The sequence below is a fragment of the Salvelinus alpinus genome, chromosome 23, assembly GCF_045679555.1.
Source record: "Salvelinus alpinus chromosome 23, SLU_Salpinus.1, whole genome shotgun sequence".
NCBI lineage: Eukaryota > Metazoa > Chordata > Actinopteri > Salmoniformes > Salmonidae > Salvelinus > Salvelinus alpinus.
In genome coordinates this window covers 1476632-1493221 of record NC_092108.1, presented here as the reverse complement: position 1 = coordinate 1493221, position 16590 = coordinate 1476632, and the positions used below count along the sequence as shown (strand labels likewise).

The following is a 16590-nucleotide window of genomic DNA, read 5'->3' as shown; positions in this document are numbered from 1 at the left end:
ACAGTCTCTGTCTCTCTGGAAGGCAACCCTTGCCCGGATTTCATCAACCTTGTTGTCAAGAGACTGGACTTTGGCGAGTAGTATGCTAGGGAGTGGAGCGCGATGTGCCCGTCTCCGAAGCCTGACCAGAAGACCGCTTTGTTTGCCCCTTTTACGGCGACGTTGTTTAGGTTCGCCGGCTGGGATCAGATCCATTGTCCTGGGTGGAAGGCAAAACACAGGATCCGCTTCGGGAAAGTCATATTCCTGGTTGTAATGATGGTGAGTTGACGTTGCTCTTATATTCAGTAGTTCCTCCCAACTGTATGTAATAAAACCTAAGATTACCTGGCGTACCAATGTAAGAAATAACACGTAAAAAAACAAAATACTGCATAGTTTCCTAGGAACGCGAAGCGAGGCGGCCATCTCTGTCGGCGCCGGAAGAGTCAAAGCTTCAGAGGCAAGCCAGCATTGGGATGCAAGGTGGTATGCTGCTGGTTATGTTAAATGTAGAAGACGCATGTTGGTTGAATGCATTCAGTTGTGCAACTGACTAGGTTTCCTCCTTCCCCCCTCTGCCCTCACTGAGACCTCTCTGCCCTCACCCAGACCTCACTCTGCTCAGTCTCCATACACCACTGATTCCATAACAATGTGTGGCCTCTATCATTCTATCACATCTTTCGCTCTATTATGCTCTCTAACCATACAGATTCAAATTAGGTAAGCTTTGTGGTTTCTATACATGGATCATATCAGTTACCATACTAGCAGAACAAACACAAGCCAGACCTGGTTAGGATACAGAGGGGGTCAATGCAGTACCCCTAACTGTATATCTTTCCAAAATAATTCAAACAAAGACTAGTCTGATGAGTGTACATGCTGCATTTTATCAAGGGAACGCCCTACATAAGACCCTATAGGAATGATAGGGTTAAGGGTCCTTAGGAGAGGGCAGAGAATTGGTCAAATACTATGCTAACCGAAACCTGCTTGTAAATATAAGTTTTGCTCTTTGGGCCTGCTTGGAAACATTAAAACAGTACATTGGTTGCAAAATAAGTATAACATTCAATGCTTTGATTGTCTTTTTCAAATTTGTTTATTTTCTGCATATGTATATTACTACTTAAATATTTCAAGAGCATAAAATTGAAGGTGCACAATTTAATTTTTTATCTGTTTTGTTGAACATCCAATATTGCTTAAACAAGTATGCATAGGCTATAACTGTGTTGTATCACGTGCTTTAGTACAAAAAGAAAAAATTATATTATTATAAAACAATTATTTTAATGGCTTTACTTCATACATACAGTTGAAGTCAGAAGTTTACATCCACTTGTGTTGGAGTCATTAAAACTCGTTTTTCAACCACTCCACAAGTTTCTGGTTAACAAACTATAGTTTTGGCAAGTCTGTTAAGACATCTACTTTGTGCATGACACAAGTAATTTTTCCAACAATTGTTTACAGACAGATTATTTCACTTAACATTCACTGCATCACAATTCCAGTGGGTCAGAAGTTTACATACACTAAGTTTACTGTGCTTTTAAACAGCTTGGGAAATTACAGAAAACGATGTCATGGCTTTGGAAGCTTTTGATCGGCTAATTGACATCATTTGAGTCAATTGGAGGTGCACCTGTGGATGTATTTCAAGGCCTACCTTCAAACTCAGTGCCTCTTTGCTTGACATCATGGGAAAATTTAAATAAATCAGCCAAGACCTCAGAAAAAAATTGTAGACCTCCAACAAGTCTGGTTCATCCTTGGGAGCAATTTCCAAACGCCTGAAGGTACCACGTTCATCTGTACAAACAATAGTACGCAAGTATAAACACCATGGGACCACGCAGCCATCATACCGCTCATGAAGGAGACGCGTTCTGTCTCCTAGAGATGAACGTACTTTGGTGCGAAAAGTGCAAATCAATCCCAGATCAACAGCAAAGGACATTGTGAAGATGCTGGAGGAAACAGGTACAAAAGTATCTATATCCACAGTAAAAAGGAGTCCTATATCGACAAAACCTGAAAAGTCGCTCGGCAAGGAAGAAGCCACTGCTCCAAAACCGCCACAAAAAAAGTCAGACTACGGTTTGCAACACGGGGACAAAAATCATACTTTTTGGAGTAATGTCCTCTGGGCTGTTGAAACAAAAATACTGTATGGCCATAATGACCATTATAGTTAATTTTGGTGGAAAAGGGGGGAGGCTTGCAAGCCGAAGAACACCATCCAAACCGTGAAGCACGAGGGTGGCAGTTTCATGTTATGGGGGCGCTTTGCTGCAGGAGGGACTGGTGCCCTTCACAAAATAGATCATTTTGCAGGAAAATTATGTGGATATATTGAAGCAACATCTCAAGGCATCAGTCAGGAAGTTAAAACTCAGTCACAAATGGGTCTTCCAAATGGACAATGACCAAAAGCATACTTCCAAAGTTGTGGCAAAATGGCTTAAGGACAACAAAGTCAAGGTATTGGAGTGGCCATCACAAAGCCCTGACCTCAATCCTATAGAAAATGTGTGGGCAGAACTGAAAAAGCATGTGCGAGCAAGGAGGCCTACAAACCTGACTCAGTTACACCAGCTCTGTCAGGAGGAATGGGCCAAAATTCACCCAACTTATTGTGGGAAGCTTCTGGAAGGCTACTCGAAACGTTTGACCCAAGTTAAACAATTTAAAGGCAATGCTACCAAGTACTAATTGAGTGTATGTAAACTTCTGACCCACTGGGAATGTGATGAAAGAAATAATAGCTGAAATAAATTTCAGCTTCATTCTTAAAATTAAGTGGTGATCCTAACTGACCTAAGACAGGACATTTTTACTTGGATTATATGTCAGGAATTGTGAAAAACTGAGTTTAAATGTATTTGGCTAAATTGTATGTAAACTTCCGACTTCAACTGTAAATATATGTTTAAGGAACACAGGCACAAACCACTTTTTGGTCAGATACAGTATAGCATTCATAAGGATGTAGTTTGAAGGATGAGTATATACAACAGAGAGTTAGGGTCAGGGTCAGAGTTAGGGTCAGGGTCAGAGTTAGGGTCAGAGTTAGGGTTAGGGTCAGAGTTAGGGTTAGGGTCAGAGTTAGGGTTAGGGTCAGAGTTAGGGTTAGGGTCAGAGTTAGGGTCAGGGTCAGAGTTAGGGTCAGGGTCAGAGTTAGGGTTAGGGTCAGAGTTAGGGTTCGGGTTAGGGTCAGGGTCAGAGTTAGGGTCAGAGTTAGGGTTAGGGCCAGAGTTAGGGTAAGGGAGGGCTAGAGTCGCTACAAATATGTGAGCCTCCATACTTTGTTCCTAAATCGCTGTCTGTACCTTCTCCCCAACACTGCCTCCAGGTACTTCTTCATAGCCATCTGTTTCCTGTAGCGACTGTAGCCGTCTGTGAAGATGCCGTCTGAGTGACGCTTTGATAACGGCTCCGATTCATCCTCCATACTACTCTCCTCACTGCATTGACATGGGACAACATATTAGTACAGCATGATACTACATAACGCTCTCCTCACTTAACATAAACATCATATTACTACGTCATACTATATGTCATATTAGTATATAGATCCTACTAAATAGATCTTACTACATACAGTAGATCCTACTGCATACAGTAGATCCTACTACATAGATCCTACTACATAGATCCTACTACATAGATCCTACTACATACAGTAGATTCTACTACATACAATATATCCTACTACATAGATCCTACTACATACAGTAGATCCTACTACATACAGTAGATTCTACTACATACTGTAGATCCTACTACATACAGTAGATCCTACTACATAGATCCTACTACATAGATCCTACTACATACAGTAGATTCTACTACATACAATATATCCTACTACATAGATCCTAGCACATACAGTAGATCCTACTACAAACAGTAGATTCTACTACATACAGTAGATTCTAATACATACTGTAGATTCTAATACATACTGTAGATCCTACTACACTGTATATCCTACTACATAGATCCTAGCACATACAGTAGATCCTACTACAAACAGTAGATTCTACTACATACTGTAGATTCTAATACATACTGTAGATTCTAATACATACTGTAGATCCTACTACATAGATCGTACTACATACAGTAGATCCTACTACATAGCTACTGCTACATACAGTAGATCGTACTACATACAGTAGATCCTACTACACACAGTAGACCGTACTACACACTGTATATCCTACTACATATATCCTACTACATACAGTAGATCCTACTACATACTGTAGATCTACTACACACAGTGGATCCTACTACATACTGTAGATCCTACTACATACAGTAGACCGTACTACATACTGTATATCCTACTACATATATCCTACTACATACAGTAGATCGTACTACATACAGTAGATCCTACTACATTAGATCCTACTGCATACAGTAGATCCTACTGCATACAGTAGATCCTACTACACAGATCCTACTACATACAGTAGATCCTACTACATTAGATCCTACTGCATACAGTAGATCCTACTGCATACAGTAGATCCTACTACACAGATCCTACTACATACAGTAGATCCTACTACATTAGATCCTACTGCATACAGTAGATCCTACTGCATACAGTAGATCCTACTACACAGATCCTACTACATACAGGGTGGCGCAGTGGTCTAGGGCACTGCATCGCAGTGCTAGCTGCGCCACCAGAGTCTCTGGGTTCGCGCCCAGGCTCTGTCGCAGCCGGCCGCAACCGGGAGATCCGTGGGGTGACGCACAATTGGCATAGCGTCGTCCGGGTTAGGGAGGGTTTGGCCGGTAGGGAGGGTTTGGCCGGTAGGGATATCCTTGTCTCAGTATGTAAAAATGTAATACAAATGTATGCACTCTACTGTAAGTCGCTCTGGATAAGAGCGTCTGCTCTTGGCCGGTAGGGATATCCTTGTCTCAGTATGTAAAAAAAAAAAAATGTAATAAAATGTATGCACTCTACTGTAAGTTGCTCTGGATAAGAGCGTCTGCTAAATGACTAAAATGTAAATGTAATACAGTAGATCCTACTACATACAGTAGATCCTACTACATAGATCCTACTACAAACTGTTGATTCTACTACATACAGTATATCCTACTACATTAGATCTTACTACATACAGTAGATCCTACTACAGTAGATCCTACTACATACTGTAGATCCTACTACATAGATCCTACTACATACAGTAGATCCTACTACATACAGTAGATCCTACTACATACTGTAGATCCTACTACATAGATCATACTGCATACAGTAGATCCTACTACATTAGATCCTACTACTTACTGTAGATCCTACTACATACAGTAGATCCTACTACATTAGATCCTATGACTTACTGTAGATCCTACTACATAGATCCTACTATTAGAGTGTCTGCTATCTGAAGGTTGGGGGTTTGATCCCTGGTTGATGGTACCAAATGGTACCAAATGCCTCACTGCTTGGCACTCAGCATTAACCCAAGTTAGTCTATCACACCAGCTTGACACTCAGCATTAAAGAAATGGATTGGGGGGGAAGCCAAGTGTCACGCCCTGACCATAGAGATCCCACCACCCACGGACCAAGCAGCGTGCCCAGGAGGAGCAGGGATCCTGGGCCTGGGAGGAAAGCCAGGACTGGAGGACATCCTGGACGTGGGACGAGATTATGGCAGGAGACAGAAGCCTGCCATGGACAGGCGGAGGCAGCGAAGGAGCAACAACAACGACACCGGGGTGGTTGGCGGAGCCAAGGTGGGAACCAGAACCAACTCCCTGTACTCACCGTGTGGAGTTGGTCACCGTTCAGGTGCCATGTTTTCCGGTTCTACGCACCGTGTCCCCAGTGCGCCTCCACAGCCCGGTGCGTTCTGTGCCAGCTCCTCGCACTTGTCGTGCTAAAGTGGGTATCTGTCCAGGACGGGTTGTGCCTGCACAGCGCTTCTGGTCTCCAGTACGCCTCCAGGGTCCAGTACATCCTGCGCTGGCTCTACGCACTGTGTCCCCAGTGCGCCTTCACAGCCCAGTGCGTCCTGTGCCAGCTCTCCGCACTTGCAGTGCGAAGGTGGTAATTTGTCCAGGATGCGTTGTGCCAGCTCTATGCTCCAGACCTCCAGTGATGATCCACGGCCCAAAGCCTCCAGCAACGATCCACGGTCCGGAGCTTCCGGCAACGATCCACGGTCCGGAGCTTCCGGCGACGATCCACGGTCCGGAGCTTCCGGCGACGATCCACGGTCCGGAGCTTCCGGCGACGATCCACGGTCCGGAGCTTCCGGCGACGATCCACGGTCCGGAGCTTCCGGCGACGATCCACGGTCCGGAGCTTCCGGCGACGAGGTGACTAGGGTGGGTTATCTAGGTTATTTATATATCTATGTTGGCCTGGTATGGTTCCCAATCAGAGGCAGCTGACTATCGTTGTCTCTGATTGGGGATCATATTTAGGCAGCCATTTCTCTATTGTGCTTTGTGGGATCTTGTCTATGTATAGTTGCCTGTGAGCACTACATTAGCTTCACGTTTCGTGCTTTATTGTTTTCTGGGAGTTTCATTTAAATAAACATGTGGAACTCTACGCACGCTGCGCCTTGGTCCATTCTTTATAATGATCGTGACACCATGTGATAGACTAGCACCTGTCCACGGGGTGAACTTGAACATGAAGCCGTCTCATATTACTTAAACAAAAGATAGACTCATGCCCTAGTGTCTGTTCTTTCTGGACAAGGCTATATGCTCTACCCTACATAGATCCAACTCAATACTCCTATCCTTACTGCAACACAGAACAACAGCATATACATCATACCACACAGGTCATACTACTGTATGCTATACAGGTATCATCATCAGAGCAGTGAATAACAGGTTTCTACAGGTATCATCATCAGAGCAGTGAATGACAGGTTAATACAGGTATTATAATCAGAGCAGTGAATAACAGGTTTCTACAGGTATCATCATCAGAGCAGTGAATAACAGGTTCATACAGGTATCATAATCAGAGCAGTGAATAACAGGTTCATACAGGTATCATAATCAGAGCAGTGAATAACAGGTTCATACAGTATTATAATCAGAGCAGTGAACAACAGGTCCATACAGTATCATCATCAGAGCAGTGAATAACAGGTTCATACAGTATTATAATCAGAGCAGTGAATAACAGGTTCATACAGTATTATAATCAGAGCAGTGAATAACAGGTTCATACAGTATCATCATCAGAGCAGTGAATAACAGGTCTCTTACCCTACAGGTATCATCATCACTGCAGTGAGATACTGCCTCGCTGTCAGCTGGCCCAGAATCTCCCTCAATGTTCTAGCTACCACCTCCTCCGCACGTCTCTCTGTTCTGAGACAACACAACAACACAGAGACATATTAGAATCAGAACCCCTACACACCAACACAACCCTAGACACATCAGAATCAGAACCCCGACACACCAACACAACCCTAGACACATCAGAATCAGAACCCCAACACACCAACACAACCCTAGACACATCAGAATCAGAACACCAACACACTAACACAACCCTAGACACATCAGAATCAGAACCCCGGAAAGGCTCTGGAGCAACGAACCGCCCTTGCTGTCTCTGCCTGGCCGGTTCCCCTCTCTCCACTGGGATTCTCTGCCCCTAACCCTATTACAGGGGCTGAGTCACTGGCTTACTGGTGCTCTTTCATGCCGTCCCTAGGAGGGGTGCGTCACTTGAGTGGGTTGAGTTACTGACGTGATCTTCCTGTCTGGGTTGGCGCCCCCCCTTGGTTTGTGCTGTGGTGGAGATCTTTGTGGGCTATACTCGGCCTTGTCTCAGGATTGTAAGTTGGTGGTTGAAGATATCCCTCTAGTGGTGTGGGGGCTGTGCTTTGGCAGAGTGGGTGGGGTTATATCCTTCCTGTTTGGCCCTGTCCGGGGGTATCATCGGATGGGGCCACAGTGTCTCCTGACCCCTCCTGTCTCAGCCTCCAGTATTTATGCTGCAGTAGTTTATGTGTCGGGGGGCTAGGGTCAGTTGGTTATACCTGGAGTACTTCTCCTATCTTATCCAGTGTCCTGTGTGAATTTAAGTATGCTCTCTCTAATTCTCTCGTTCTCTCTTTCTTTCTCTCTCTCGGAGAACCTGAGCCCTAGGACCATACGTCACGGCAAACCGGGCATGATGACTCCTTGCTGTCCCCAGTCCACCTGGCCTTGCTGCTGTTCCAGTTTCAACTGTTCTGCCTGCTGTTATGGAACCCCTACCTGTTCAACTCTTAATGATCAGCTATGAAAAGCCAACTGACTTTTATTCCTGATTATTATTTGACCATGCTTGTCATTTATGAACATTTTGAAAATCTTGGCTCTCTCTAATTCTCTCCTTCTCTCTTTCTTTCTCTCTCTCGGAGGACCGGAGCCCTAGGACCATACGTCAGGACTACCGGGCGTGATGGCTCCTTGCTGTCCCCAGTCCACCTGGCCTTGCTGCTATTCCAGTTTCAGCTGTTCTGCCTGCGGTTATGGAACCGCCACCTGTCCCGGACCTGCTATTTTCAACTCTTGATGATCGGCTATGAAAAGCCAACTGAAAATTATTAATGATTATTATTTGACCATGCTTGTCACTTATGAACATTTTGAACATCTTGGCATAGTTCTGTTATAATCTCCACCCAGTACAGCCAGAAGAGGACTGGCCACCCCTCATAGCCTGGTTCCTCTCTAGGTTTCTTCCTAGGTTTTGGCCTTTCTAGGGAGTTTTTCCTAGCCACCGTGCTTCTACACCTGCATTGCTTGCTGTTTGGGGTTTTAGGCCAACACAACCCTAGACACATCAGAATCAGAACCCCGACACACCACCTTTTACTTGAAAGAGGAGTATCCCATAGCTAGAAAGCATTAGCTAGAAATTATTGTTCAGTTTGGTCTCCTAAAATGAGATTTTAATCTTGTTCTTGTCACCACTTAGTACGAAAACATTACCTCATCCAATGGCATATATCAATTGTCAATTTTAGATACTCCCATCAAAAATACACCCCCTCCTGGATAAGCTCAGAAAAGACAGTGAGCCTCTTAGGTCATATACTAGGTCAAGATAAGGGCAACCTCAGAGGCGACATACAATGGCTCCAGACACTGCCATATTCTTTCCCCCAATGAGAAAAGTAGGGAGTGACTGGCGTACAGACATTGTATGAGATAACTAACTGGTTCCCCATTAATAACGCCACCCCGTCACATGGTTTAGGAATAGTTACAGACACATTCCCATAAGAAGACAATGTTCCATTCTGTCCTCCTCCCCTTCTGATATTCTACATAGCACCACATGGTTTAGGAATAGTTACAGACACGTTCCCATAAGAAGACAATGTTCCATTCTGTCATCCTCCCCTTCTGATATTCTACATAGCACCAGATGGTTTAACAGATACATTGACTTATGAAGACAAGCCTGACCTCTCCCCTCTGTAGGCCCCAAGTGACTAATCCCTAGCTCAGAAGGGGAAATGCACTGCCAACCCTATAGTCCAAAGGGAACCATTCTAATGACCAGTATCTCACAAGCATATGATGACAATAACATCTTATCTATCTATGTTACCTAACTAATTATGATTCAGCCACACCAAACCCTAGACATATTAGAATCAGAACCCCAACACAACCCTAGACACATTAGAATCAGAACCCCTACAGAACACAACACTAGACACATTAGAATCAGAACCCAAACAGAACATAACAATAGACACAATAGTCAGAACCCCAACACAACACAACCCTAGACACATTAGAATCAGAACCCCTACACAACACAACCCTACACACATCAGAATCAGAACCCCTACACAACACAACCCTAGACACATTAGAATCAGAGCCCCAACACAACACAACCCTAGACACATCAGAACCACAACACAACCCTAGACACATAAGAATCAGAGCCAACAGAACACTTGACATATTAGAATCAGAACCCAGACATAACACAACCCTAGACACATTCAAATCAGAACCCCTACACAACACAACCCTAGACACATTCAAATCAGAAACCCCACACAACACAACCCTAGACACATCAGAATCAGAACCACAACACAACCCTAGACATATTAGAATCAGAACCACAACACACCAACACAACCCGAGACACATCAGAATCAGAACCCCAAGACAACACAACCCTAGACACATTAGAATCAGAACCACAACACACCAACACAACCCGAGACACATCAGAATCAGAACCCCAACACAACACAACCCTAGAAACATTAGAATCAGAACCCCGACACACCAACACAACCCGAGACACATCAGAATCAGAACCCCAACTCAACACAACCCTAGAAACATTAGAATCAGAACCCCGACACACCAACACAACCCGAGACACATTAGAATCAGAACCCCTACACAACACAACCCGAGACACATCAGAATCAGAACCCCAACACAACACAACCCTAGAAACATTAGAATCAGAACCCTGACACACCAACACAACCCGAAACACATCAGAATCAGAGCCTACAGAACACTAGACACATTATAATCAGAACCCCAACACAACACAACCCTACACACATTAGAATCAGAACCCCGACACACCAACACAACCCGAGATACATCAGAATCAGAACCCCAACACAACACAACCCTAGAAACATTAGAATCAGAACCCAAACAGAACATAACAATATACACAATAGTCAGAACCCCAACACAACCCTAGACACATTAGAATCAGAACCCCTACAGAACACAACCCTAGACACATCAGAATCAGAACCACAACACAACAACACAACCCTAGACACATCAGAACCACAACACAACCCTAGACACATCAGAATCAGAGCCAACAGAACACTTGACATATTAGAATCAGAACCCAGACATAACACAATCGTAGACACATTCAAATCAGAACTCTTACACAACACAACCCTAGACACATTAGAATCGGAACCCCAAAACAACAACACAACCCTAGACACAATAGAGAATCAGAAACCCAACACAACACAACCCTAGACACAATAGAGAATCAGAACCCCAACACAACCCTAGACACATTAGAATCGGAACCCCAAAACAACAACACAACCCTAGACACATTTGAATCAGAACCCCAAAACAACAACACAACCCTAGACACATTTGAATCAGAACCCCAAAACAACAACACAACCCTAGACACATTTGAATCAGAACCCCAAAACAACAACACAACCCTAGACACATTTGAATCAGAACCCCAAAACAACACAACCCTAGACATATTAGAATCAGAACCCCTAGAACACAATTTGCTTCAGCTTCCACCGGAAACAGGCAGACAACACATTCAAGTCCTCCAAATTAGGAAATGGTAATCTATACATCTATTATATTTCTATTTCTCTATTTGTTTTATGTATCATATGAACATATTTAAATACGAAAATAACAAACACAAAACATAATAAACTCTTGACAACAAAGGAGGCAAAATGTGACCCAATTCAGGAAAGTAGGCGTATGTCACGCCTTCACAGGAGAGCCGTTTGAACATAAATCTTTTTTTTATATCAAAATGCTTTTTTGGGGCAGAAATGCCTTCTCGAACATGTGAACTTTTATGTGCCTTAACAACAAACTTGAAATCCATCTGTAAATACAAATAAAAGTGTTAAATTACGAGCTTTGTTGGTTTAGCCACAGAAAACAGTACCCTTCCCACTAGCCAAGATTGACTGAGATAATGAGTGGGCTGGACATGCGTACAGATGAGTTCGGATTGGTCTGCCATGTAGAAAGCTTCTGTCTATTTGAGCTGGTCAGTCTGTGTTGGTAATCTTGTAGAACGCGGCTTTAAAAAAAATGTCTCATGTAGTGGAGCTGCATAAATGTTGCTCTCCACTTTCTGGAGTGTTTTGAAATCAGTTCATTAGAGTCTGATAGCTAAGGAGTTGGAGAAAACACCTGTCTCCGGATTACATCTTCAAACTAAGTATAACAACATAGGGTGAGACCCAGATGCAGACGCAGGAGGCAGATGGTTATAGTCTCAGATTTGTATTAAAAAGCAAGGGGCAGGCAATAGACAGTTCGAGGACAGGCAGAATTCATTAACCAGGTCAGAGTCTGAAAGGTACAGGGGGCAGGCAGGCTTGAGGTCAGGGCAGGCAGAACAGGTCGGAATCGGGAAGGCTAGAAAACAGAGACTAGGAAATCAGGACCACGGAAAAACAAGCTTAACAAGACGAACTGGCAACAAACAAACAGAGAACATGTGTATAAATACACAGGGGATAATGGGTAAGATGGGCGACACCTGGGGGGGGTTCAAATTGCACTCTCTTGACATTCTCTCAACCATCTTCATGAGGTAGTCACCTGGAATACATTTCAATTAACAGGTGCACCTTGTTAATTTGGGGAATTTCTTTCTTTCTTATAATGTGTTTGAGCAAAACAGTGACAAGGTAGGATTGGTATACAGAAGATAGCACTATTTGATAAAATACCAAGTCAATATTATGGCAAGAACAGCTCAAATAAGCAAAGAGAAACGACAGTCCATCATTACTTTAAGACATGAAGGTCAGTCAATCTGGAAAATTTCAAGAACTTTAAAGGTTTCTTCAAGTGCAGTCGCAAAATCCATCAAGCGCTATGATGAAACTGGCTCTCATGAGGACTGCCACAGGAAAGACCTCTGCTGCAGAGGATAAGTTCATTAGAGTTACCAACCTCAGAAATTTCAGGCCAAATAAATGCTTCACAGAGTTCAAGTAACAGACATCTCAATATCAACTGTTCAGAGGAGACTGCGTGAATCAGGCCTTCATGGTCGAATTGCTGCAAAGAAACCACTACTAAAGGACACCAATAAGAAGAAGAGACTTGCTTGGGCCATACGGTTATTTAAGTTCGGTTAGCCCGCTTGTGTTTGTGCGGGCTTGTTACTGTTTATGTTAGAGGTGTACTCTGTTTATTGTTGGGTTTTCGCTGTCCGGATTGACCAGTTGCACTTGGGTTTGGTATGTTACGCCTGTGTTCGGCGTCACCCATTGTACGTGTTCCTGTTTTGGACATTAAAGCGTTTTTCCCCAGATACTTCTGCTCTCTGCGCCTGACTCCACACCCATCCTCTTCGAGCGTTACAACAAGTGGATTACTGAAATCGATGGTGCCAACAAAACTGACGTTTGGGATATAAAGAAGGATTTTAACTAACAAAACGACCATTCATGTTGTAGCTGGGACCCTTGGGATTGCAAACAGAGGAAGATCTTCAAAAGTATGTGATTTATTTAATCGCTATTTGTGATTTTATGAAGCCTGTGCTGATTGAAAGATATGTTGACGTGGGGTGCCGTCCTCAGAGAATCGCATGGTATGCTTTCGCCGTAAAGTCTATTCGAAATCGGACAACGCAGTTAGATTAACACGATTTTAAGCTTTTAAATGATGTAAGATACTTGTATTTTTCAGAATGGTTAATATTATTATTATTTATTTGAATTGCGTGCCCTCCGATTTCACCGGATGTTGTAGGCTTGTGTCCCGCTAGCAGGATGCCTATCCCTAAATATAAGGATATATTTGATTTACGCTTATATGACAATTTAGTACTTTTCCACCACTGGATGTGGCTGGGGAATATAGCATTTCTTTCACATGACGCATCAATTTAGACAAGTGTGTCTGGGTTAGTATCATCAAATATTTTCTGTTTACCTGGAATGTATCCTTATTGTAGGCTACTACCACTTTTGGTCTTAATCTTTACTACACTACTCACTGTTTAGCACATGACCTCAAATGTGAATCCTTAAAGAGATGGGTGGAGCTGGCTTAAGTGTGCACAATGCTGAATGGGTGTAGCCAAAGGAGAGCTCTCCAGTAGGTACCAAAACATTCAAAGGCCCTTTTCTCATAAGTGAGTTTACAAGTTTATAAACTTTCAAAGCAGAATTACTTTCTCATTGCGCCTCAAAAATAGTTTATGATATACCATTTTGTAGCTCTGAGTCTCTACTTTTATGTAAAAATGTTTTCAAAAAACATTTTGAATTTTGCTACATCAGACCAATTTGAGCCGGTCAGTCACATATTCTAATTAACTTAGATCTGTATCATTAAAAAGTGTATATATATATATAAGTAGGAAAGCCTTAAGATAAATAATCCACTTGTTTATAGAGAAACATTTAGATGATTTTCGAGTAAAGTAGTAATATGATGGATGAGTGTGTTGGGGGCAACTCGCCCCCCCTTTATGGTTATGAATGTGTTTCTACCTGTCATTTAGACAATGATATCTCAGTTAGCTCTAGTTTATGATAACTTTCTAGCTAGCAACTTCACTAGCAGTAAATGCTAGCCAGCTAGCTAGTTAGCATAAGCTGCTCGGAGTGCTAGCTAGCAACCTTACTACCAGATAATTTGAGGGAAAATACATTAAAAAACATAACGTAACTCAATTTCAGTTGTACATGTTTCCACTAGTGACTGATAGCTTTACAGTTAATGCACCTTTATAGCCTTTTAGCTATTTTACACAGCATGTTATGTCATATAGCTAGATAGCTATCTATGTTTTTAAGCATCTCTCCCCCTTTCAGTCACAGATGGGGACTGGATTAGGTGTAATCAGTGCAGGAGTTTGGCTCATGACTTGTGCTCCAATTTGACTTTATTTGTGACCTACAGGTACATATTAGAATTGTGCAATAGCAGAGCATAAGAGATTTGCCACATCATTGTTACACTAAGTTAATTAGTTAAGTTATTGTTATTAAACGTTATATTCCAATGTTATTTAATGTTTATTTATATTTCCATTCCAATATTATATTCCAATGATTTTTTTTTTATGAATTAAAAACAACCATTGAAAACCCTTAGCTCCTGAATTTAATTTTAAAGGCCGCTGGGATTTAAAATCTTGCATTGTTCAAATTATATTTAGTGCAATTGTACATAATGGATTGTATGGAAAAGGAACAATAAATAAAGACAAAGAAAATGAATGTGAGTTAAAAAGAGGGACTTTACCCCTGAACTTTAAAAACCCGCCCCTTTCCTAAAAGCAACATTGCATTTATTTCCCTTTATAGTTTATTCACCAAAGCATGACCTTCATCACATACAAATTTGTTTTCCAAACGTTGCTTTTTTGTGTCAGCAATTAGACATTGTTCTTAAGGGGGGCTAGTTACCCCCTAGTACCCTACTAGCCCGTCCATTGTCTCCCCTCCCCTCTCCCCACAGCTCTCCCCTCGGCTCTCCCCACGGCTCTCCCCTCTCCCCACGGCTCTCCCCACAGCTCTCCCCACAGCTCTCCCCTCGGCTCTCCCCTCGGCTCTCCCCAAGGCTCTCCCCACGGCTCTCCCCACGGCTCTCCCCTCGGCTCTCCCCACGGCTCTCCCCACGGCTCTCCCCTCGGCTCTCCCCAAGGCTCTCCCCTCGGCTCTCCCCAAGGCTCTCCCCTCGGCTCTCCCCACGGCTCTCCCCTCGGCTCTCCCCAAGGCTCTCCCCTCGGCTCTCCCCACAGCTCTCCCCTCTCCCCACAGCTCTCCCCACAGCTCTCCCCACAGCTCTCCCCAAGGCTCTCCCCTCGGCTCTCCCCAAGGCTCTCCCCTCGGCTCTCCCCACAGCTCTCCCCTCTCCCCACAGCTCTCCCCACAGCTCTCCCCTCGGCTCTCCCCAAGGCTCTCCCCTCGGCTCTCCCCAAGGCTCTCCCCTCGGCTCTCCCCACAGCTCTCCCCTCTCCCCACAGCTCTCCCCACAGCTCTCCCCTCGGCTCTCCCCAAGGCTCTCCCCTCGGCTCTCCCCTCTCCCCACAGCTCTCCCCACAGCTCTCCCCACAGCTCTCCCCAAGGCTCTCCCCTCGGCTCTCCCCAAGGCTCTCCCCTCGGCTCTCCCCACGGCTCTCCCCTCTCCCCACGGCTCTCCCCACAGCTCTCCCCTCGGCTCTCCCCACGGCTCTCCCCTCTCCCCACAGCTCTCCCCTCTCCCCACGGCTCTCCCCTCTCCCCACGGCTCTCCCCATGGCTCTCCCCTCTCCCCACGGCTCTCCCCTCGGCTCTCCCCACGGCTCTCCCCTCTCCCCACAGCTCTCCCCACGGCTCTCCCCTCTCCCCACGGCTCTCCCCACGGCTCTCCCCTCTCCTCACGGCTCTCCCCACGGCTCTCCCCTCTCCCCACAGCTCTCCCCACAGCTCTCCCCTCGGCTCTCCCCAAGGCTCTCCCCTCGGCTCTCCCCACGGCTCTCCCCTCTCCCCACAGCTCTCCCCTCGGCTCTCCCCAAGGCTCTCACCTCGGCTCTCCCCACAGCTCTCCCCTCGGCTCTCCCCTCGGCTCTCCCCACGGCTCTCCCCACGGCTCTCCCCTCTCCCCACAGCTCTCCCCTCGGCTCTCCCCACGGCTCTCCCCTCTCCCCACAGCTCTCCCCTCTCCCCACGGCTCTCCCCTCTCCCCACGGCTCTCCCCACGGCTCTCCCCTCTCCCCACAGCTCTCCCCTCGGCTCTCCCCACGGCTCTCCCCTCTCCCCACGGCTCTCCGCTCTCCCCACA

At 44.8% G+C, this 16590-nt stretch overlaps 1 protein-coding gene across 1 annotated transcript in view; it reads right to left on the bottom strand.

Moving 5' to 3' along the window:
• Positions 1-1078: 1078 nt before the first annotated feature.
• The window catches only part of LOC139550045 (glucagon family neuropeptides-like), a 17257-nt gene continuing 1745 nt past the window's right edge, over positions 1079-16590 (bottom strand). Inside the window, exons 3-4 of the mRNA XM_071360626.1 lie at positions 7267-7371; positions 1079-3455 (exon numbers count right to left, since the gene is read on the bottom strand). Of these exons, the coding sequence (XP_071216727.1) occupies positions 3272-3455; positions 7267-7371 (289 nt within the window). The 3' untranslated portion in view covers positions 1079-3271. The remainder of the gene's footprint in view (positions 3456-7266; positions 7372-16590) is intronic.